General features: G+C 52.9%; 1 protein-coding gene across 1 annotated transcript in view; it reads left to right on the top strand.

The window, feature by feature from the left end:
- The window catches only part of ACSS2 (acyl-CoA synthetase short-chain family member 2), a 29,175-nt gene extending 5,858 nt beyond the window's left edge, over positions 1-23,317 (top strand). The window contains exons 2-18 of the mRNA XM_010150154.1: positions 10,950-11,041; positions 11,590-11,693; positions 11,992-12,064; positions 12,863-12,938; positions 14,303-14,417; positions 15,888-15,926; positions 17,085-17,222; positions 17,451-17,621; positions 18,465-18,598; positions 19,092-19,224; positions 19,660-19,716; positions 20,007-20,087; positions 20,501-20,609; positions 20,752-20,820; positions 22,049-22,225; positions 22,926-23,000; positions 23,190-23,317. Of these exons, the coding sequence (XP_010148456.1) occupies positions 10,950-11,041; positions 11,590-11,693; positions 11,992-12,064; positions 12,863-12,938; positions 14,303-14,417; positions 15,888-15,926; positions 17,085-17,222; positions 17,451-17,621; positions 18,465-18,598; positions 19,092-19,224; positions 19,660-19,716; positions 20,007-20,087; positions 20,501-20,609; positions 20,752-20,820; positions 22,049-22,225; positions 22,926-23,000; positions 23,190-23,317 (1,771 nt within the window). The remainder of the gene's footprint in view (positions 1-10,949; positions 11,042-11,589; positions 11,694-11,991; positions 12,065-12,862; positions 12,939-14,302; positions 14,418-15,887; positions 15,927-17,084; positions 17,223-17,450; positions 17,622-18,464; positions 18,599-19,091; positions 19,225-19,659; positions 19,717-20,006; positions 20,088-20,500; positions 20,610-20,751; positions 20,821-22,048; positions 22,226-22,925; positions 23,001-23,189) is intronic.
- The last annotated feature ends 394 nt before the right edge of the window (positions 23,318-23,711 follow it).

Genomic DNA, 23,711 nt, shown 5'->3' with positions numbered 1-23,711 from the left:
GCCAGGAAGGAGCGTTAGTTTGATGTTTTGGAGATCTCAAGGCCAGCTCCTGCTCTTCAGAGCCTTTTCCATCACAGGATGCAGGGGCAGAGCAGGAGCGAGGAGCCAGCAAGTGCTCTCAGCCTCTTGCTGTTCTGCTCCGCAGTGCAACAAAGGAAGGGGACAGGCATTAAAGGTTGGTGACCACTTGATTACACAGTGCCTGTGATCTCCTGTGGTTTTGCCCACTCAGAAGCACCCCTGGCCTTGTGCTGCTGTGGGAGGGTATTCAGCAGTAGTGAAGATTTTCACTGGAAGTAGCTTTTACTGAGTTCAAATAACCTGTAATCCTGCTCCTGTCGGCAGAATGGGACTTTTCTCCTCTGTTAAAGTCTGTAAAGAAAGAAGGCACTTGGGCAACACTTGTGGGGTTGTGGCTGAGCAGGAAGGAGAAGGGTTGGGTAAGCTCTTCTGCTTGGGAACACGCCAACAACAGCCTTGAATCAGGGGGGCAGCTTTTATTTGCGTTCTGTCAGAGCTGTTTGCTCCCAGCCTTTTGCTCTGAAACCCTTGGTAGCTGCTATTGGCAGGGATACAGCACCCAACTGTATAAATATAATGGAATATTCAGAAAGTATTTGACCAGATAAACAAGTTGGATGTCAGTAAGTGGCCAGGATTAGATGGCATGTGCCCCAAAGAGCTTCAGGAACTTGAATGTGAAATTGCAGAGCTGCTGGCCAGGGTATGCTCTGTGCTATTGCAAAGGGCTGCCATGCCAGGGACTGGGAGGTTGCCAGCCCCACTCTGTCTAGAGAAGGCAATAGAAGGGGTCCTGGGAACCGGTAAACCTGACTGGCATCCCAGTGGATTCGGGTCACTGTGTGCATGGACCGGTGTAGTCTGCTGGGAAGGGTGATGGAGCTGCTGTGGAGTCCTGCTGACAGACCTGTCAGAGTGCAAGACGGTGGCACTGAGCACAGGGATACAGCTGTTTTCAGGCTGCCTGTGTGAGGTTTCCAGCAAAAGGTTGTTCAAGAAAGTAGTTGAATGGTGAATGGTTAGCCTTGCTCTTTACTTCCTCATGTGTTAATGGTTGCTTTTCAGGACCAGCAGCAGATCCCTCAAGGATCAACGTTGAAACTGAACGGCTGATTGTGGCCAGGCTCATGTGCCCCCCATAAACAGCATCTCCTGCTGCTGCTCCTGGAGAAGAAACACTGGACCCTGATTCTGAGCCAGCACAGTATTGTTTAGTCAAAGAGGGTCTTGGCTGAGCTGCTGTGAGCATCCAGTGCTGAAGTGCGATACTGCCGTGGAAATGAGACCCATGATGGCTTTTATATTATTATTTAATGTTTTTTTCCTCATGCTGCTCATTGCTCTGGCAGAGGGATTTCACAATTCTTTGTGAATTGTTTTATACACCCCTGTCTTAAAATGTTGGCTTATACCCTGTCCAAAGCCACCTTTCCACCTAGTTGTGGCTGTGTGGTTGCTCAGTAACTACCTGGGGGAGTAGTGAGGGGTGTGCGTGCACAGACAATGGCTCCTGGATTTTCTCACATTTATGAAACTGGTAATGCTGGCAGATAGTGCAGGCACCCTGATAAGTTTCTAGAATAGTTTGCTGGCTGTTGGGAGGGGCACTGCGGTTATGCAATGATGGCAGAAGTGTTGAAACTTGGGGTGGATAAATGGAGTTCGTGGACAGAGAGGATGGTGAACTCCTGTAAGGATTCAGGACACGGAAGGTTAGAGCCTTCAGTTTGCTCATCGGACTAGAAAACCTGATAATTTTATTTTAGCTTTGTGAATGGCTCTCCCCTGGGACCCTGGTGTGAATGGAGTGGAGAAGGACTTGGGCTTGATCGTGGTGAGACTTGCCTGAGTAATGGCGTTTACAGGGGACGAAGCCATCAGGTCTTGCCAAAAAAGGTGAGAGTGGGTGCTTGCTCCAAGCCTGGCATTTTTCCTGCGGGCGGCTGCGTTTGTTGTGCCTGATGAGCTTCCTGTGCCTGGAGCTGTTAGGCAGCGGTATTGATGTAGAAGCAAAGTGCTTTGACAAGACCTCAGGACTCCCACCAGCGCAGTGAGCTTGCCTTCTCCTCCCGCGCGCAGCCCTCCGTCAGAGCTGTTGCGCACAGCGGAGCAGGGTTTCAGTTCTGTTTGCATTTCTGCACGTCGCTTGTTGTGTCGAAACGTGGCGCAATAGGAAATCGTGAGCCCTGGCGGTTCTCTGAGAATTCAACGCCCATCACTTCTGCAGATGTCACCTCCCTTCCTTAGGGGAATCCCTTAAGGAAGTTGATGGCCTTCCTTATTACTTTATCACACCTGGGTGCCTGATCGTGAAGCATGCTTTGCGTTCCTGCTGCTGCTGACTCTCTTCTAAGAGATGTTCCTTGTACAGAAGGAGGTGACAGTCCAGCAGGTGACATCTGGCCATCGCCTGTAGAGGCTGCTGCGGCGTGAGGCTGAGTTGTACACCAGAATTGCCTATCGTGGCCTTGATAGATGTTGTTTGAGCCTCCACTGAAGTCAGCTTGCCGGCTTTCAGTGTTTCTAGAAGGTCTTGAGAATTTGGCAGTCTGCTCCTTCCAGAGATGCAGTATTTCCCAAAATGGGGCATTTCCAGCTGCAGGCGGCTTGCTGACTATTATACTAATAGCAGCTTTGTCCAGGATATGTTTCATGGCTTGGCTGCAAATTGTTTAAACAAGGAATCAGCTGTCTTGTGCTGGAAATAAGTTCTCCTCCTGTTGAGCTGGTAAAAATAGTCCGTGCTGCTCTGAAAATATTACTTATGGTAAACATCTTAAATGCTTCCTCTCCTGTCAAACTCTCACATTCTTCTACAGCGTCTGTGGGTTTGGCTCGCAGGGTTAGAAGTGCTGGCTGAGGTCAGCCAAACTTGGTGACCGACTGCGTAAGTCTTGCGTATGAGCCTTGCTGCAACACTATGTAATCATTTCGCTTAAGAATAGAATATCAAATTTTAAAAATCTTAAACTTTCTTCTACATAAAATAGGCTAAAAGCTATAACTTCTTTCATTGGCTGTTCTCCCATGTTGTAAAATACTTCAAGTAAGAACACAATTAGAGTTAACACATATCCTCTTGACTTGATGGTTACTCAATACCAAGCGAGTAGGAAGAATGTGAAGCCACAGAGGAGCAGAATTCCCCTGGCTGCTGAGCAGTACCCGTCAGTGCAGAATGGCTGCTGACACCACCTCTGGGGTATTTACGTGTGGTTTGTATTACTTGTAAACTGCCTTATTTTGTCAAATGTGGCCAAGTAACAGCAGATTTCCCCTGAAGAGGGTTTTGCTCGCTGCTGTTGATCCCATCTTCTCTGTTACCCGAGAGAGTTCAAGCCCTCAGGTGTGAACACGGGCTGTGCAAGCCCCATAGTGTGGCCTTCACTCACTTGCTTACGTTGGCTGGTGGACCAGCGGAAGGTGTCAGTTCCTGTAGAGGTACCCAAGCATCCTTCAGCCTAGAGAAAGGGGCTTGAAGTACACTTTAGGGTGTAGCCTGGCAGGCAAGTGGGAAAATTAGAGGGAATTCTGGGGGCTCAGTAAGTAATAGAATGATTTTGGAGCGGTGTCCGCCTCCAGCTGGGCTCTGTGCTGTGAGCATTGCTCAGGGTATGGTGAAGTTAACAGTGGTTGGGACTGCACAAGATAAATATTATTTCTTTGGATGCCTCTGGTACTTATTCAGGTTCTGAAATAGAAAGAGGAGCTGAGAATGTGTTTAATGAGAAGGAAGGACAAAGATTGATGCGTTTTTTCCTAGGGGACAGTAGCAACCATACAGGGTGTTGGGTGTTTTCTTTGTAGGCTGTGTTTCCATTTTTAAAAGTGATTAGAAGACTGATTCCCTCATCACAGGGCGAGTGGTGGCCCAGTGTGCCTTTAGAACCGTGCCCTGGTTTAGCAGTTTTGTAAAATACAGGCACGGTAATGCCTGTGTTTGAGTCAGTTGGGCTGGAGAGGGTAGGTGTTGGGGGCTGGACACGGCACATCATGCTCTGCTGCGCACAGGGTCCTGCTTTGGCACGGCATGGCGCTGTTTGGCAGCCTGGTTTGGGCTTCTTTACAGCGATAGGGCCCCACTCGTCCTAGATACTTGATTAACTTGTAGTTGAGATGGTTTGGCTCTGGGATGGATTTGATAGCAGAGCTTTGTTAGGCCCTACCTATGTGTATGGGCAGCACTGAAGGGGAAAATCCTAGGGTGATTTTAATGCAGGTCTCAGAGTTAACCATGTCGTTTCAGAAGACAAGGCTGTTAAATTGATAAACTTTTTCTCTTCCTGGTCATTTGTGTTGCCAGGTTTACTCAGTAGTATTCTCTCAGTGCTGCCAAGTATTTCTGAACATACCAGGAAAACCTTTTCACCAGCTCTTCCCAGGCTACGCTCCATCATTACACAGCTTCTTTCTTGATCTTTGTTGTGGTGCAGCAGGATTTGACCGTGACTGCAGGGACCATAGAGCGGAGCTTCCTGGTAAATCTTTTACTTTAAAAACCTCTCAGCCTTCCCGGAACTCCTGTGGGTATTTGCTGCAGTGCATTGCTGTGGTGGGTGATAGGTGATGTTAAGTGTGGGCAGGCCTGGACAGTCTGCCCCATTGTTATGAAATGTTCTCATGTAGATTTTCTGCAAACCCGTTTCAGCCCCCCAGCTACCTCCTGGAGTCAGCCGTGCAGACCCTGCTGCAGACCCTCCTGCTTTGGGCAGCCTATCTAGGAGCATTTCCATGTTGAACAATCCATGCAAATACAAGCTGCTTTTTTTTCTTGATGAAATAGTGTCTTTTTCTGACTGTCTTGCATGGCTGGTCTTTCCAAACTTCACATTTCAATCTGTTTTCTCAAGGATAGGCTTTAAAAGGGCTCTCTTCATTCGAGTGCTGTTCCTGTGTCTGATGGGATGGGCAAGGCTGGGGGCAGAGGGAGAAGTCGTATTTTTTGCAGTTGGCACTGTTGTTCCCAAACTACCACGCTGTCTCCAGGCAGACCCTTCTTCAGGCTATGGGTTTCCTGGGTCTCTGGGAACAGCCAAGGCCAGAAGGCAGCAGGAGGTCTGAGCAGCTGATGGCCGCGGTAGCTGAGCACGCAGCCCGTGCGTGCTGCTGCAGGCGTCGGCAAGGCCCGAGGCTCTCGCTGCCCATGCGGCACGCGCGTGAACCCATTCCCCAGATGGCAGGAGCTCGTCCCTGCCAAGCTCTCCCTGGCATTTCGGCCGCTCTAATTCTGGACGCAGGGCAGATCTGGCCGCCCTCAGTGACCTTGCACGTGAGGACATACCACCGTGCAGGAGCCCTGTGGTAGGGGAAAGCTTCTTCCCCCTTGTACCGTGGTCTGGGGACTGGCTGCTGGTAGAGCAGGAGCTGGGGAACTTGCTGTGCCCATCCCATGCCTCTCATGCAGCAGCTTGGTCCCCTGCTTAGGAGGAGTTTTGGGCTCTGAGTTTTTAGTCCAGATGGCACCAGAGGTATTTTAGGGTGGACATCTCCACTGTCTCTGCTCTGCTGGAGGGTTTCTGCAGTTCCCCACTGTGATAATTCTCCCGATGACATTGCATCATCTAGGAGAAGGTTGTTTCCCTCTCCCACTGCTGTTTTCAAACTGGGAGCCCCTGTTTTCTTAAGGGTGCTTTCCACGAGCTAAACGCAGAGCCTTTTTCCTGTGTTAGGCAGAGCAGCTCTGTGGGCTTCCATCACCTCTCTGCTGGTCAGGGAATGAAAGTGTGGCTTTGAGGTGGTTTGCTTTGCTCTGGAAAAATACCTTACAGGTGTCCCACACCCCAGCTGTGCTGGGTAACTTTGAGTTAATGCATTTGTTTGAGGGTGATGTGGTGAAAGGAGCTTAGAATTGAAACTAATGATCTTCAGCCCCTTTGGTTCTCAGTGGGAGTGTTTTCAGGGGTCAGATAGGCTTTGGCTTTGTGCCCTCGTTTGCTTTGGCCTGTGATTTTTCTGTTTCTGACTGCCTGTGGATCTGCAGATGGTCTGGCAGCTCTTGAAAACTTGTAACACTTCACTTACTTGTCTTCATTTCATCATCTTCTCCTGTATGCCAGTTTCTCTTAGTGGTGTTACAACCCTTGTAAACCACAATCATCGTCAACAATTACCTTGAAACCAGAATTTCCACTGATGCAACCTGTGCTTCCCGCTGCTCCGTGTGAACCCTGAGGCAGTGTTGCATGGGGAAGCTGCATTCGTCTGTTACTCAAACAGGTTATGCAAATAAATTTGGTTTCTCTTTCATCAGATTTCTAAACAAAACAGCACTGCTCATTTGTTTTCGGGTCAGCTTTGCTTGGTCCGTTTGGGCGCTCTGGGAAGCGTGCATTCCCTTGGCCACCGAGCTGCAGCAGGTTAAGAAGCTACCACCCCTCCCTGCTGCCTGGTATCCTACAGCCGGGATGGGCTGAGCTTGCTTGGATGGGCATTGTAAGGCTTGCTTGGTTACAGGATGGGTGGTTGAAGCAGACCAGCACTTTGGAAACTGCTGCCTGGTATCCTACAGCCGGGATGGGCTGAGCTTGCTTGGATGGGCATTGTAAGGCTTGGTTACGGGATGAGTGGTTGAAGCAGACCAGCGCTTTGGAAAGTCCTGTGATCAGCCCCGATACATGGCAGAGCACAGTCACTTCTGAACCTGCTTTGGTGCAAATACCCAACCACAGTTCCCTCTCTGGCACTGCTGCTCCGCATCCCTGGCTGCTTCACAGGGGCAATGCTGGAGTTAATATGGCTCTAAAGAAATGCTTTCCTGCTCCTACAAACCACCTTCCCTACAACATGATGTATGTACAACCCTAAATCTTTCACTAGCCTACGTGGTCACTCTAACAGGGAAGCTTAACCTTGATTTAGCTACGTGGGCAGGAGGTGAAATAGGTCTGTGGCTCTGCATCTCCAGGGTCAAACACCCTGCTGAGCAGTCAGTCTTTGAGACTCCTGTAAGCATGGTTGTGCCACGGAGGTGACAAGTGTTCAGGTTTCCCACCTGAAGTTTCCTCCTCTGCCCAGGGTGACTTCTCCATGGGATTCTTTCTTGCTGAGTGCTGGCAGGGCTGTGGAAGGCCTGTGCCGTGGGGCATGTGTGGATCACGTGCCTGTTCAGAAGCAATGAGCCCGTTATTTTAACTGCTGGCAGAAGGTAGCAGTATGATAAGCGCTCTGCAGAGCCTGTGGTTCCTTTAGTGTGTTAACAGGGATCAATTTTGTGCAGAGCTGGGCACTACCATCCTGCATGCCGCTGTGGTGATGGTTCCTGATGCCCTTGGTCCTGGCAATGAGTGGCTGCGGGCAGCTAGAAAGCTGTCATCTTTGCACAAAACCTGACTTTTTCAATAAAGCACTGATTTCTAGGAGAAAGCCTGCCTCGGAAGGTCCCCAGTTGTGCATCTGTGTGTTTAGTTCAAAGGACTTACATTTACTTAGTCAATGAGTTCAGCTGAGACCATATGGCCAAAAAATGTCTTTCTCTAGCTGCGTGTGCACACAACATGCAGTATGTAAAACACGGGGTTCTCAAGTGCTAAAACCTCAAATACGTTCCTGCTGTGACCCAGATGATACTGTAAAATTTTGGATTGCTAGTTGCTAAATGCAGGACTCGTTTTTTTTGAAGGAGATGAGGAATACGTCAGCCTCAAACAGTGTTTTGCTGTGTATTTCATCTAATGATGTGTCTGGGAAGTTAGGGGAGATGAAAATTGACTTTTCCTCTCAGAAGACGACTTGCTGTTAGATCAAAGATCTCTCGCTAGCAATCACAGCAGTGCCACTGCCAACTATTTTCATCATTGTCTTTTTAAAAAATTATGTATTAGGGGGATGTTGGATATTGTGGGGCTTGAGCTGCCTACACTGTAGGTATGGTATGGAGGTGAGCACTGCAGTAATGTTTTCACAAATGTCAATTGGTGGGGTTTTTTAATTTTTGTTTCTTTTTCAGTTCAATTTAGACAAGTGAGTCCGTGTGAGAGACTCGGGACTGGCAGCTCCTGCTTATATCCGATGGGTGCCGAAGGGAAGATGCTGCTTGCAGAACTTTGCTGGCAGGAATTTATAGGCTCGCCTTTGACGCAGAGTACTTGGTAGCGTGCGAGTGGGCATTCCTTTAAATGTCCTGGCTAAAATACATAATCCTCTGGGCTTTTGTGTCGGAGAGGAGGACAGAGCATCCGAGTGCTGCTGTAGCCTGCTGAGTGTAGCTGTGGGCACTCCAAACTATTTTCAGATGCAGGGGACTTAAAGCAATTGCCTGCTCTTGAGAGACTGCTTGGAGGCCTTTGCTGGAGATGCGGTGAAAGGCGGCATCCTGGCCTGTAGAAACGTGGATGTGACTCATTTCCCATTAAGCACAAGATCGTCTTAAAATCCAAAGCCTGGGGTTTCCCTGCTGATGCTAGTGGAGCTCTTTGACAGTCACGCGAATGAATAAAGGACTTTGAAAGCCCTCTGAAAATCCTTGCAAAAGTTTTAATGTCTCTTTGACTTTGCGTTTCTCCTGCAGCGCCCCATGTATGCTGGCTTTGAGGACAAGCCTGGGTGCATCCCCTGGCCTGAATTTCCCTCCCAAAGCCCAGTGTGGAGGAGCACCTGGTGTATTTGAGATGCACCTCTCATGCAGGGAGAGCAGGGACATCTGAGCAGTGTCTCACAGCCGGGTGGCTTGGGCAGGTCCCTCATGGTACGGTGTGTGGGAGCTGCATAGCTCTGCCTGGAGCGGGTGTGCAGGGCTGCTCGCCCGAGAAGCCGCAGTCAATGGGCCTGGCAGCCGTCCCCCTGGTGCTCAGCGCAGCCTTTTACGTAGGCTCCGTCTCCATCCCACCATCAGCCCATCTTGCAGCAGCACTGACCACCCCAGCCCGAAGCAGATCGGCACCTGCAGAGACCTGTTTGCAGAGAGGGGCTCAGCGGGAAGCTGTTAAGGAGATATGTTAGAAATGCAGCCAGGGAAGGCTCGAGGCAGGGAGGTGAACCTTCCTGGAGCAGGGGATTGCAGGGCTTGTTGTCAGAAGACTCAAGCTTTGCAGGCAAAGCAGAGTCTTCCTTCCCCTTCTTAGGTATTGCACCACCAGGTTGATGGGTAAACCTAATTTCCCTGGCATGGGGAATGAACGTGCTTTCTGCTGTGTCCTTGGCCAAGTCTGCCACCAGCCAAAGCAGCGCTTACCTACAGCACCCAGTCAAGCCCCCAGCAGCACGTGGCTGCGGGTGGGCTGCCTACCATGCGGGCTGCCTTCCTGATGGGACAGCCTGTGCTAGTCTTTCCTCTGAAAGTGTTTCTCTCTTAGTAAAGGTTGTGATTAGATCCTGTGCTGCAGCAAGGCTCGGGCAAAGGGATGTCCCTCCTCCCTGCCCTGTTCTGCAGGTTTATGCTGGGCTGGTTTGCACAGAGCCTGTCTGCAGTGCACAGCAGACCCCAGTGCAGAGGTGTTCAGGTGAGGCGTTAGTGGGCTGGGATGCTCCAGCTTGCATTTGGAAGCGTTATAATTGTCTGTAAGAGATATTTCATAGCGAGGCTCAGCGCTGAGGACCACAGCTGCACACAGTGATACTGCACATCTGGACCCAAGCATGTTTACAGAGTGCTAGCCCTGATGTTGCTGCAGCTGCGGTGCAGATGCACCAGAGAAAACCTCTGCACAGTGCAGGAGGGCACTGAGTGTGCAGCCAGAGGCAACAGAAGCAAATGCTTTTCCTTCAATCCAGATCAGTTATAGCTGCTCAGTCCAGCATTGAGACCAGCTCTTGGATCTTCAACCCCCAAGTAATGAAATCAGAAAAGAAACTCCTGGTTTCCTTAGTTTTAGTTAGAATTCAGTACATATTTTTGTATGCCATGGACTGTTTGAGATGTTAAAGTAGTGAGGTTTCTGTGTCTGAGTTAAACAGAGCCTGGTTGCAGTCCTAGGAGAGGACACCGCATGGAGGTGCTTCCTGGATTCTCCCCAGCACCGGTGGTGTTTGTTTGGCTGCACAGACTCAAGGGGATCCTTCTCCAGGAGGGCAGTTAACTGAGAGGGATACCCCTGTTCTTTCACGTATCACGAATGTTTCTGTGCTGGTTGCCTTGGGAGAGACCTGGAGAAGCATCTCCCTCTTTCCTGGGTGTGGGAGACCGCTGCTGTGCCGAGTGTGAAGTCATTTCAAATTCTTCGTTAGTCTCCTGATCTGTTGGGAGTGCCGCCTCGTTTGCATGGCTGAAGTGTTACGTCACATGAACATCGGCTGTTTTTCACTTTGATAGCAAACCATTTCCCTAGGGATGTGACATTCCTCTTCCATCTCCGGGTGCAGGTCTTGGGTTTTTTTTCCCATTGGTGGGTCTTAGGGCAAGGTTCTGCTGAACTGGCACCTGAGCTGCAGGAGCCCAGAGCTGGCTCTGAGTACCCCAGAGAGGAGAACGCAGAGCAGGCGTGCCCCTGAGCAAACGTACACAGGTATATCCATGTGTGACCCTGGAAAATAAGACAGCCCCTGGCACCCCCTCCCAGCCCACCGGGTGGTAGGTGTGGAAGGGCTGGGTGTTGCTGCGTGACACCGGCCCGTGTTTCGCGCAGACATACCCGCAGGCAAAAGCGGATGCGAGGAAGGGGTGCCCTGCCATAAATCCCAGCTCACTCTTGAGCATGTGCACTCTTGGGTTCTGTTGGACCCTTCTTGCCTCTCTCAAAGTACCATGTATTTCCACTGCATGCATTCTGTTGCTTTCAGGTGTAGTGATCTAACAGGGTTAGGGACTTTGGTCTGAGTTTTCCTACTATTGGAGAACTTCAGTCCAGGATTGGATTTCTGGGGTTTGGTTACTCTGTGCTCGGAAGGGCAGGTGAGGACATGTGTTGCCCAGAGCAGTAGGGGCCTCTGAATTTACAGGGTCACTGTTTCCTTGTAATGCTTGTACTGTAACAAATGTTACCTTGCTTTTCCAGGGAAGGAAACGAACCTGGAGATTCTGGGAAAATCACATACAGCGAGCTGTTGCACAAAGTCTGTCAGTTCGCCAATGTCCTCAGCAGCCAAGGTACGCAACTGAAGCAATAGTAGCGTTGGATACTGGGAAGGGCTCTGGAGATTGGGTTCATTTTTTGTCTGGTTGCCAATCTGTTGACTAATTCTGTGCAAAATGCTTCACTTCTCTGCTTCCACAGTTGTAAAGCAGGGTGGATGCAGATTTGGTCTGCAGCAAACTTTCAGAGATTCATCTCTGGCTCTGTCTGTGAAAGTTAATCAATGATGGTCATGTTAGCTGTACAAGGAAGAAATCTGTGCTCAAAACTTCCTTGTCTGGGGCTTTCAAGAAGCAGTGGTCAGTGGTTAAATTTCTGCCACCTTCAAGGGCTGTATCAGAGAACACGGAGTGTTCATTGAGGTCATCTTACGAGAGCCATGGGGCTTGAAAGGCAAAACCCAAGGCTGGTACAGCTCTAACTCCAGCTGAAGTTTTATTGTGTGTATATAAGTGTTCACTTTAAAAGCATTCATTTCCTTCTCTATCTTGTTCTTTTGACATGGGTTGTGTTCATTCTACGTTTGAAACATTCATTCTACATTTCTATTTTCCCTCCACAGGCATAAAAAAAGGAGACCGAATTTCCATCTACATGCCGATGATCCTGGAGCTGGTTGTAGCCATGCTCGCCTGTGCCAGGATTGGAGCTCTGCACTCCATTGTGGTAGGAACAAGCCCTTTGTGTTGCTTTTGGTTCTGAGCTGTTGGGCAGCAGTAGCTCTTGTTTTCTGGAGAGTGAGGGAGAGGAGCTGGAGAGGTGGGTGCTGTCCATGAGATGGATGGAAACTAAATGGAGGTGCTGTTTCCTGGCCCTTTTTGTTCTTAACAGTGGGATGAGCTCCTCTAGCTCTCTCCATCAGTGCCTGGTGGTATTGTTTACCGTGGGATCTGCACAGTTCCTGCTGGGTTTTTGGGTCTGGGTTTTTTTGTGTCCTTACCGACTCGGTTGTGTGATCTGTCAGTTTGCAGGTTTCTCGGCAGACTCTCTCTGTGAGCGGATTCTCGACTGCGGTTGTTCTCTCCTCATCACGGCAGGTAAACCATGCTTCTGTGCTCCTGAGCCATTACTGTCGCCTGGCTGGAAGGTTTTTATTTTAAAAGCCAAATGCAGTTGAAAGAGGAAGGGGCAGTGTTTCAGCTGAGCTGCCGCAAGGCGGGTGCGCCGCTTGTAGCCGTGCTCGAGTACTGTTTCCCACTTTGAACGCAGAGTGAAGCATCTGAGCAGCCCGCCCACTTTGTCCTGTAAAGCACGGTGTCACCAGCTGCTAATAACATGTTTCCAAATGCTTCTCATCCATGTTGCTCTTCAAAATCAGCCAGATGTTTGCAAGATGTATCATTTAGGAGGCAGTCCTAATAGGAGAATTACCCCCTTCCCAGTTTCAAGGAAATTTCTGTTGCAACTGTTGCCTTGTAAAGCAAGGGATCAAGAGAGGTTAGGGTTTGCATGGCAGCCCACTGCTTTTCCCCAACAGTTTTTTTCCAATAGTGCAAAAACCAGTGTGTTTATTAATAGGCCCTTGGTGCAGAGAGGACCCACTAAACTTTGCAATCCGTGTTCTGGATGCGTTGGATTATTCCCTGCAGAATATTCCCAAGAGACTTCTTGGGTCAAATTGGAACCTCTCCCAGGGAAGGAATTTCACCATTTCTCTTGGCATCTTTTCTCTAGGCTAAAAGGGTGTATTAGGAAACCTTTCTTATCAGTTGCCTGTCTGCTTTCCCTCACTCCATGTGCTCTGCTCTGCCCTCCTGAAACTCCTTGTTGCTTCGGGCTGTCCCAGGCTGCGTTGGCTGCAAAGCTGCCCTAGTGTTTTCCTTACCGTTTTGCAGATGCGTTTTACCGAGGGGACAAGCTGGTCCACTTGAAGCAGATTGCAGATGAAGCCGTCCAGAAATGCAAAGACAAGTAAGTTTGGATTCCCTGGTAAGAAGGGCATCGCCGCCGGAATCTGCTCCTGCGCGAAGGGAAATGTGGAAGCTTTCATAGGTGGGCAGCTGCAGCGGGTCACACACGAGCTGCACTACACTCATGAACCTTTCAGAAGTAACACATGCTTTGACTCCCTCGTCTTAAAAATACTTTCTTTAACTTTCCTCTTGTCTGTTCTGACCTGAAGGCCCACATATTGGATGGGACCATTTGCTGGAGGCACTGATCCACCATCGGTGCAGCCCATGGCAGAGCTCCCAGTTCTGCAGCAGCAGCTCGTGTAGTGGGAGGGAATAATGCACTGCCATACCAGTTGAGAAAAGCTGGACATAATGCCATGGGGCACATCAAAACGAGGCTTAAGTCTTGCTCCAAAGTCTGTAAACCAGAAATGGTTCAAGTTTAGGAAATGGCTGTGTAAACAGGAAGAGGCACTCCAGTTGACATGCAGCAATGTGCACAGGCCTGCCTGAGCACATGTACATGGTGAAGCCGCTTTATTTTTTTTAAGCATCTTCACTGAGATACTGTAAACCATAGAGAGACAAATCTACCATCAGATTTTACAGAAAGGGAAATAATCATGGTGAAATGACCGTTGAGCTTACAGATGCACATTTTCTGTGTAGCTTGTGTGAGACTAAACATGGTCTTTTAAGTTAGATCAGACATGAAAATTCAGGGCAGATAGTCTGCGTGTTAGAAATTCAGACTCTTTAAAAGCATTTAAAACTCTCAAACTTGAAAACATAAGTTTGTATTTCTGTAAAACTGGGTACCTGGGAGGACAGAAGTGATCCTGAAGTTGGGAATTAACTGATGGAGACTGTGGTGGTACTCTGACAGGGCTGAAGGGAGATAAGATCACCCTGTTTGTGTTATAGGTAGGCTGTTGTTAGCCCTTATGAGGGAACAAATGTGCACCCTTTTCCTTGATGTATAATCTGTCTTTGGAAACGTTTCCTCCTCCTGAATCAGCCTAGGGATGGGAGCAGCCACTTAGTATCTCCTGGGTGCTGTGAGAGTCTTGTTTGACTTGTCTTGAGACCACGTCACAGGCAGGCAAATTTGGGATTTGTAAGGAGATATCCGCAGCAGTGACCTGTGAGAGATGCTTCTGGGGTCCCCACTTCCTCTGGAGGAATCGCACCTGATCAGTCCCCAGTAAGCTGTGCCCAGGCCTTTCCTGTTTTCCGAGCTCTTTTCCTGTGGCTGGTGTCCCCCAGCAATTCACGGTGTGCCTGGAGTTTGCACAGTGCCATATGCTCCAGCTCCACAGGAGCGGCTCAGGGCCCCTGCCCTGCCTGCACAGCCACACTGACAGCTCCTGCCTTCCACAGGGGCTCCCCTTTGAAAAAGTGCATCGTGGTGAAGCACCTGGGGAGGGAAGAGATAGCGGTGGACGGGACATGCAGCAAGTCTCCCCCTCTCAAAAGGCTGTGCCAGGACATACAGGTATGTACTGCCCGGGGCAGCGGGGCAGAAGTGAGATTCTATTGCTGTGGGCCTGAGCCCAGCAAGTCAACTGGTGCAAAACCACTGCAGTGCTTCCCTGGATGCTCCTGCTCCGACTCCTGTTCCCGTTTTCTCCCCTCCTTGCTGTTGTTGCATTGTGAGTGGTCTGGAAAAGGTTCCTTTGCCTTACTGAGATCCTCTCCCTGCTGCTTTCTGTAACACCATCACTAGCTGCCAGCCTGCAGGACCCCTGAGCACAGCAGGTTACATCTTCCAAAGCCACTAGGACAAGGGCAAGATCCCTGTTTACCTCGGCCCGGGGAAGGACTTTTCCTTCCTGACCCTGTATCTATCTCCTCTTGTGCGAAGACCAATGCCGTCCTGCACTGTAGTTGTGATGGTGGAAGCAGGAGAGGAAAACCAGGAGGTCTGTTCTCGTGGCGTGGGCTCAACACAGCCTTCCACATGCCAACAGTCATGCTGAGAATAACGCAGTCTCTGTCGTTGGCGAAGTAACTGTCAGCTGTCGGGGCTGGGGCTTTCCCTTGCAACTGAAACCAGATGAAAGGATGTGGGACAGAGCCATGTGGCAAGACGGGGGTGGAAGGAGGAGGAGGTGTTGTGGAGCCATGGCTGAGCTCCTGAGGCTGGTGTGCAGTCCTGCAGCGCCCAGCAACTACCTGCTGCCTTCATCTGCTTACAAGGCAGGTTGTGTTCAGCTACCAAATGGCTCCATTGTGCAACGGTGTCTTTTGTCCCTGTTTGTGTTGAGTTATCCCCAGGCTGCTGCTCACTCAGAAATGGGTTGTATTTGGGGAGCACACGTGAGCTTTGGGCTCTGCTTCAAGAAGGGGTGGTCTGTGCACATCCCTAGAGCAAGAAGTCTGGCAGATTCTGTATCTTTGAGTTAACTTTCCATCTTTGGCAGTGTTAATTTTATTGTGGTGTTGCCTGGTGTTTGCCAGCTTGGCTGTGTTCCATTGGCTTCCCAGGCTTGGGCAGTTTCTCTGGTTGGGCAGTTGCAGGGAAGCCTGTCCCTGTGCTGGTCACTGGTGGTGCAGAACATCCTGGGAGGAGGCTGGAGGGGTCTCTTACCCTTCGGCTCTTGCTGCTCTACTTGTTCAGACACGTCATTAAGACAGTGTTCTTACCATGCTGTTGGTTGTGTAACGCGCTCGGACGGTCCGTGGGCTGTATGCCAGCTCCGGGCTGTTGTACCCCGCCAGCTGGGTGCAGACGTGGCCTCTGCGACCTGCTGAGGGGGCAGCAGGTACCCAGGAAGGTGATGGGAATGGGCAGGCCTCTGCCCAGAGGCATCTCCTGGCCTGGCCCTGGATCCAAGTGCTCTCCAGCCTGCCAGGATGGTTTCTCCAGCATCCGGGCCTGTGGGCTTCCAGCTCCCTGCCTGCCAAGCCTGGTGTGGATCCTCCATTTCTTGTCTTTCACACCCTCTTTGTGGATTTTTAACAGGAAAAAAAGACTGAGGGCTCACAGAGACTCCATCCCAAGGTATTTACGCACAGCACTGCCTTCCTCCTCATGGCACCTCCCCTCTGCTTCCCCCTCTGGCGCTCCACCTTCCTAACCGCTCCATCTGCACGGCCACACGTGCCTTCCTAACCAGGGTGCCAGCAGTTGCATGTTAGCGATAGGTACCACTCGCCGCTTGGCCAGAGCTCCCCACGGCTGCGGGGTGAATGCGGTGCCATCCTGGCATGTGCAGGAGCTGTGCGCTGGGCCGTGGGGTCCCGGTGCCCCCAGATGGCACGTGAATGTCTTTAGGGCTGCAGAGGGTCACTGTGTGACCCTGCGGCTGCACCCCAACTCTGTGGGGAGATGTGCCCCAGCTGGGAGCTGCGAGGCTCTGGGCTGGTGTGGATGCCCTTGCAGGGGTGTGGAGGTCTGTGCTGAGGCTGGGGACTGTCACCTGCTCAGCTGCCCCCGGGCTCCCCTGAGGAAAGGCGAGAAGGTCAGGTGGAGTTGGGCCTTGCGCTGAAGTGTGCTGCCAGCCCAGCGCCCGGGGTCACCTCTGCCCGTCAGCCACAGTGCTGGCAGCTCTCACAGTGCTGGCGTCCATGGGCGGCATCCGTGGGCAGCTCCTTGGGTGATGCCAGTTGGAGCACTCGCTTCTTGTCAGGGTACTTCACTTACGATCTAGATAACAGATTTTTTGGGTCTGCAAAGCCAAGCAGTGGGAGCCCAACATGTTCCTGTTTGTCTCAGGCCATGCGGCCGTCGGGGTCCCCAGAGGGTGTGTGGGACTGGTGGGTGTATGGCCATGGGAGTGCGGCTGGCTCGTGCAGCCAGGGAAGGCAGGGGGAGCCTGTCGGCTGTCAGCACGGAGCAGCTGCTGCTGTAGGCCCTCTCCTGGCTGCTGCTGTGAGGGATCTATCAGCTTTATCCATGGTTTGGACAATCTGCTTCAGGTCTTGCAGCCCAGCCATGTTTAAAGGTTTCTTCTCATGGCCGTGGGCTGAGAAGAGGAGCTTCTGGAGCAGGAGCTGCAGTGCTGGTGCATGGTTTGCAGCAAACGGCTCCGGGGTAGAAGCTGTGCTGTGAACATCTGCCTCGACGGCCCAAGAGGGGGGTGAGGTTGGGGCTGCACCCCTCATCACCCCCTTCTCTGGCTTTTGGGTGGGCCCATTTCTAATGCCCTGCTTTCCCTAGACCCCCTGGAACCCAGCCGTGGACATGTGGTGGCACGAGCTGATGAGCGGCGCCAGCGCGGAATGCGAGCCCGAGTGGTGCGACTCGGAGGACGAACTCTTCATCCTCTACACGAGCGGCTCAACTGGGAAACCCAAGGTATGCTTCCCAGCTCCCACCCACGGGGCTGGGCTGAACCACCTCTGCCGTGGGAGCTGGGGAGGCTCGCAGCGGGAAGCCCCAGGAAGAACCGACGCCGCGGAGGCTGTGGGAAAGGGACTGTGCTGGTCATGCCTGCTCAGCGCACTGGTGATGCTCAGCGTGGCCCGGAATGGTGAGGGCCCTGAGGGGAGCGTGCCCTGAGAGTTGTGTGCCTTCTCCTCGCAGGGTGTGCTGCATACGGTGGGTGGATACATGCTTTTTGCTGCCACCTCGTTCAAATACGTGTTTGATTACCAACCTGAGGATGTCTACTGGTGCACAGCCGACATTGGATGGATAACGGGCCATTCCTACCTCGCTTACGGACCCTTGGCAAACGGGGCAACTAGTGTGTTAGTAAGTGTTGGGTGGCAGCTGGGTGCTTTCGCCCCAGGAAAGTGGGGATGGTGGCACTGAGCTGCGTCCCGTCGTCGCTGTGTGATGGGCGTGCTTCTCGCTGCGTGCAGTGCCCTGGGCTGCACGAGGACGGGTGGTGGTCCGCAGGGAGGACGTGGGTGGCTGACAGGGGGGCTAGTCTCTGCGTGGCTTTTGGGTGGTTGATTTTTTAAATGCTTCCCTGTTTCTTTCCCTTAGAAGTACAAGCCTTGTGTGCCAGGGGAGCCAGGGCTGCTGTGGGGTAATGTGAAAGCTGGGTCAGGGGCAGGGAGTGAAGTTTCCATGTTGATGCTGGTTTGACAACCTGCATTAATTCCTGTCCCTGTATCTCCCTTGGCTGTGTACAGCTGTGACTTGTGTGCAGATCAGGGAGCCAGAGGCCTGTGCCCAAGGCTCTCTGGGGCAATGCAAGCAGGAAAATCACTGTCACACTAGGGAAATCTGTGCTGGGGTTCTTGGTGCTTCTGGTTGTGGCTCTGTCACTGTTCAGACCTCTCACCCTTTGCCATGTGGGCAGGGACACTCGGGCTGGTGGCACTGTGTCACTGGTAGCCACCAGTCCATGCTACTAGGGTGTTTCAGGGGGGATGTGCCAGGACACCTGGGGTGGGGTGATGGGAAATCCATCCTAAGGAAGCAGTGAGAGAGGTCCCTGCAGTGGGCTGGTCTCACTGTGTGGGGCCATAAGAACATGCCAGGGTCCAGCTGCTGTTCCCTGTTGCTCTCTGCTCCTCCTGCTTGGGCATGTGCTGCAGGTCGGTAGTAGTAAGGAGCGGCCACGTCACTGCCCTGTCTCCTGCTCAGTTTGAAGGTGTCCCCACCTACCCGGACGTTGGGCGAATGTGGAGCATTGTTGACAAGTACAAGGTGACCAAGTTCTACACAGCACCCACGGCCATCCGGCTGCTCATGAAGCATGGGGAGGAGCCCGTCAGAAAGTGAGTGCCAGTCCCCAGGGGCACAGCCAGAGGCTCCCGATGGGGAACCAGGGGCCCCAGCTTCTTCTCTGAACAGCAGCTTCCTCAGTGTATTTTCTGAACAAACCTTCTGCCTTCTACACAGCAAGATGCAGGCCACGTTTCTGCACTCCCAGCACTAACTTCATTGTGGCTGAGCAGGTCCTCCTCTTTCACCCTAAGCTGCAGCTCAGGGATTGCATGTTCTCCTGCTCCTGACCCAAAGCTCAGAGGTGTGCTGGGCAGAGAGCCCCTCTGTGTGCTGCTCCTTGGCCCCAGGAAGGGAAACAGCAGAGCTGAGTGGGAGACACCAAAATCCCAGAGGTCTCCTTTCTTTCCCGACGGAAGAGGGCTGAGAAGGGCCTGAACCATGCCTGGAAGCCCCAAGTACACTTTGGGCAGTCTCAGGGTTCCTGCAATCTCTGCATGCTCTCCATGATGTGCTGAGCCCCTGCCAGCCCCCTCCTCTCTGCAGGCACAGCAGGAAGTCTCTGAAGGTGCTGGGGAGTGTGGGTGAGCCCATCAACCCTGAAGCCTGGCTGTGGTATTATCGCGTGGTGGGAGAAGAGAGGTGTTCCATTGTGGACACGTTCTGGCAGACAGAGACGGTGAGTCCCCTGCTTGGGTGTCCCTGGGGCCCCTCTCGTCCTTGTGCTCCCTGCAGGCTGTCTTTGCAGGCTTGGGTAGTGTTTCTCTGGTTCTGTGCAGACTGGTTTTGGTTGCCCAGGAGACTCTGATGTGGCCAAGCATTGGTGGTTCCCCTCTCCTTTTCCTGGACCTCAAACAGGATCCAAGGGGACACATTCCTCTCCAAAGGGTCCCTACCAAGGTCTGCTCTGGACCCTGCTCCTCTCCTCTTTTTTTCCCCCAGCAGCTCCAAAGCTTTTGGCCCAAACACAGGCTCCCTGTCCCCTGCCGTATCCTTCCCAAGGCCCAGTCTCCACAACTGCCCCTGACTAGGATATGATGTAACCAGAGCTGATGCAAACAGCTGTGGGATGGGCTGTCATGGCCCAAACTCACTCGTTTTTGCCTCTTCACAGGGTGGCCACATGCTGACGCCCCTTCCTGCTGCCACCCCCATGAAGCCAGGCTCTGCTGTGAGTATTCCTGTTCTCCCAGGGGCAGGGAGAGCTCCTGGGGGGCTGCAGCAAGGCACTGCAGGGGCAGCTGGCACCGTCTGGGCCATGGCCTGCTGGTCACCAGCCTGCCAGGGTGGTTGTGGGACAGTGGGGCATGCAGGGAGGTGGTCACCACCCAAAATCCCAGGCTGACAGGCCCCATGTGCCACAGCTTCTCCAAAGCTGCCCTTGCTCTGCCTCTCACTCCCTCTGGTTCACGTGGTGTGGGCTCACCTCGATGTCTCACTGTTCTCTGGTCCCCTTGGCAGACGTTCCCCTTCTTCGGCGTGGTCCCTGCCATCTTGAATGAGTCGGGAGAAGAGCTGGAAGGAGAAGCAGAAGGCTACCTGGTAAAGAAGGGCTGATCTTCCCACCCTCCCCTTTGTGTTCCCCATGAGCTCCGGGACCTTGCTGGTACCATACACGTGTCTCCGTTTACTCTGGGCCCAGAGAAGGGACCCCCTTGGGTGTCAGGAACTCCCCGCACTGCTGTAACTCTCTGGGAGCTTCATGCTGTAAACAAGCCATTCACCTGATCCCTAAATGCACTCGCACGCGTGGGGCAAGGCGGGAGCACAGGAACAGCCTTTCAGCCAAGCTCCTTCCCCCGCCAAGCCTGGTGAGACTTTCCCAGTAGATCCACGCTGGGCAGCACGCGTCCGGGTGCCGTCGCTTACGGCGCTCTCCAGCATCTCCGTCACCGTGCTGCACAGCCTGGGCTGTTGGTTTGTGCTGTCACTGACTCTGTGTTTTCCACCATCAGGTATTTAAGCAGCCCTGGCCAGGAATAATGCGCTCGCTGTATGGAAACCACCAGCAATTTGAAACCACGTACTTCAAGAAGTTCCCTGGGTACTATGTGACAGGCGACGGTAAGGCTGGCCGGGAGCATGCGGCCGCAGAGCCCTGGGGACAGCAATTTAAATCTTGCCGTGTCCTGGCCTCGAAATCCTTTATTGGTTGCTCCGAGGGCTGGCACTGCTTCCTCACACTGTCATTTCTGGCTATTTTTAGGTTGCAGGAGAGATAAAGATGGTTATTACTGGATCACGGGGCGAATTGATGACATGTTGAATGTTTCTGGTAAGAACGAGTTTTGCCTTCAGCGGGGACCGAAGTGCTTTCTCTCGCTACATGAGAGAGACACCTTGCTTTACGGGGCACTTTTCTGCATCCGTTTTTGTCTCTAGTTTAAAAAGCCACCTTGCTTTGTGGGGGATGGTTCTGCATCTGTGACTCTGCCCAGCAACCTGCCCTCAAAGTGGATCTAGTTGCTGAGTCAGGATTATTTCCGAGACACATGAGTGTGTGACTTGATGACTTTCTGCATCATTTCCCCTGGAGACAGCGCAGTGGAGGGAAGGAGCCTTCTGTGACCTCTCGGAGAAGGTTCTTAGCCAGCCAAGGTGCTTCTGTGCTGAAGGATTTAGGGCCACAAGGAATCAGAGACTGGGCAGGAGCACGTGGTCCCTAATCCAACCTGCTGCTCCATGTAGGGCTAACCTCGATGCCGGCTGAGGCTGCTCAGAGCTGTGTCTGCAGAGCTGGAGACACCTCTCTTGCCTGAGTTTTGGAGATTCAGCTGCTTCTCAGCCCATCATTTTCCATTAACAGCTCCTTCCTTTCCTGGAGGCTGTAGCCTACGGGCACCTACTGCTGGCTGTGAGATGTGGCTGTACTCCTCCCTGGATCACGCCAGGTCCCTTCCTCCGACCGGCAGCACTTGCTCCTCCACCAAGCGCTTGACCCCCTTCCCCTGGTTTTCTGACAGCAGTCCCAGGTGGAAGGTTGGAGCGCAGGCACAGGAGCAGAGGGGTACAGGAGTAAGGTGTGTCCTTGCCCCGAGGTGTGGAGCGCTACTTCGTCTCCCCACAGCGATGAGCTGGAGCACGGGGCTGATTCCTGGGCTCTGCAGATCCACCTTCCCGCTGACCGTGTGGGCAGGTCTTCTCTTACCAAGTCTAGCTCCTCCTCAGCCTGTGCTTTGTTCAGTCCCGTGGCTGTGGACAGTTTGTGATCTGTAAAGCAACCTAAAGGCGGGAGGGAGAACAGCCAGGGGAGGTGGCCTTGCTCTGCAGGTGACTGACAGCTGGCAGCCTTGGGGACAGCCCAGCCCCTGCACGCTGACATGAGCCTCTCTCTCCAACTGCTGTCTTTTCTCAAGCAAATGAAACAGCAGATGAAATTGATGCTCTCAGACCTATAGTTCAGGGCCTTCTGCCCCTGCAGACCTCTTCCCTCCAGCTGCTGGGAGGCTGCAGGACCCCAGCCCCACGTGGGTCAGTAAAGCACTGACTCTCCTTGTTTCCAGGCCACTTGCTGAGCACTGCGGAGGTGGAGTCAGCCTTGCTGGAGCACACTGCTGTCTCGGAGGCTGCAGTGGTCAGCCACCCACACCCCCTGAAAGGCGAGTGCCTCTACTGCTTCGTGACCCTGAGAGATGGCCACGAGTTCACCAAGAACCTGATGGATGAGCTGAAGAAACAAGGTAGCAAGGGCCAAATGTTTGGGAGGTTATGCAGTGGGAGGAGGACGGTGCTGGAGGGGTTAAGGGCTTGGGTGCGTGTAGTCTGGGGAATGCAGCGTGGACAACTGCGACAAGGTGCCCCCTCCGATCAGAGAGCACGGCTGGCGAAGACTAAAATTAGTTCTGCCGGCCTTTGGCTGCTCATGTGATGCCACTTCTACCTCTTGGCAGCCAGGAGCAGCACTGGGTACCCAGCAGGCTTTTGTTTGCACAGTGCCCTCCTCTGTGGGCACGGCTCCGGCGGCTCGCCCCGGGCAGATCCTCTCTTGCGCTGAGGGTCGCTGGGTTGCTCTGGGTGTTGGTGCTCTGGTCTCGAGGCAGCTCTTCCCTTGCCACAACGGACTGCGGCATTTCATACACGAAACGGACCATGAATCGGTCCCATTTTGGTAGAGCGGGTCACAGTGATTGGTGTGGCTGTTACGGAGGGGAAGAAGGAGTGCCCTTCCCTTTGGGAAGATGTGCTTATAGCCCCGTAGGCATTGCGGGTCTTGCTGCCCCCTCCCACGGCCCGGAGGCTCGGGTGCAGCAGCCCTAAGCACAGCCCTGCCAGGTTCCCCAGGAGCTGGGATCTGTGTGCCTGCACTTGGCCATCCTGCCTGGAGAGGATGCCTGTGGCCTCTCCTGGTACCTATAGGGAAAATCTTCTATTTCTTTTCAGTCAGAGAAAAAATCGGACCGATAGCAACGCCCGATTACATCCAGTACGCCCCCAGCCTGCCCAAGACGCGCTCAGGTAAGGGCCCTGGCCGTGCTGGGGAGGAGGGGGCAGCTCCTGCCAGGGGAAGGGAATCAGCCCTAAACCGCTTGTTCCGGGGGAGCAACCTCAGGGCAAGCAGGATGCCACCGATCTGAGCGCTCCCCATCCCCTGAGGCTGCTGGAGAGATCCTCACTCGGGCTTTCCTTTCATGGCTGTCCTTACAGGAAAGATCACCAGGCGGATATTAAGGAAAATTGCCCAAAACGACCAAGACCTGGGGGACATCTCCACCTTGGCAAACCCAGGCATCATAAAACACCTTTTCAGCAGCAGATGTGACACCAGACAGTAGCAGCACGGCCTGTCCCTGCTGAGCCGAACTGAGCAGCGGCAGAGTCCTGAGGAGCAGGCCCCTTGAATAACCGCCCCCTGCCCTGGGAAGGAGACCCGCGCCCTTGACTTGCACGGACAGACGTGCCGAACGAGGGGAAGGCCGGCTCTGGAGCGTGTCCGTGCCTTGGAGGAGCATGTGCGTCGTGTTCCAGACGGGTATCACACATCCGAGGCCCAGCCTCGTGCACGCAGGGACTCCTCCTCCCTTTTCGGCACCTCGTTCTTGATTCTTAGTTTTATCTCTTTGAGGGGGGGTGGTGGTGGTTAATCTCGTATCAGAGGGGCCCTGGCACCTCGCGCACGGTGAGGGGTTGGCAGGGAAGTGGTGCTGGAGGCGGCCGAGGGGGGGGGGG

This window comes from Eurypyga helias, unplaced genomic scaffold, assembly GCF_000690775.1.
Source record: "Eurypyga helias isolate BGI_N326 unplaced genomic scaffold, ASM69077v1 scaffold35720, whole genome shotgun sequence".
In the NCBI taxonomy this organism is placed as follows: Eukaryota; Metazoa; Chordata; class Aves; order Eurypygiformes; family Eurypygidae; genus Eurypyga; species Eurypyga helias.
The sequence above is the reverse complement of the archived record's forward strand: the minus strand, read 5'-3'. Positions and strand labels throughout refer to the sequence as shown.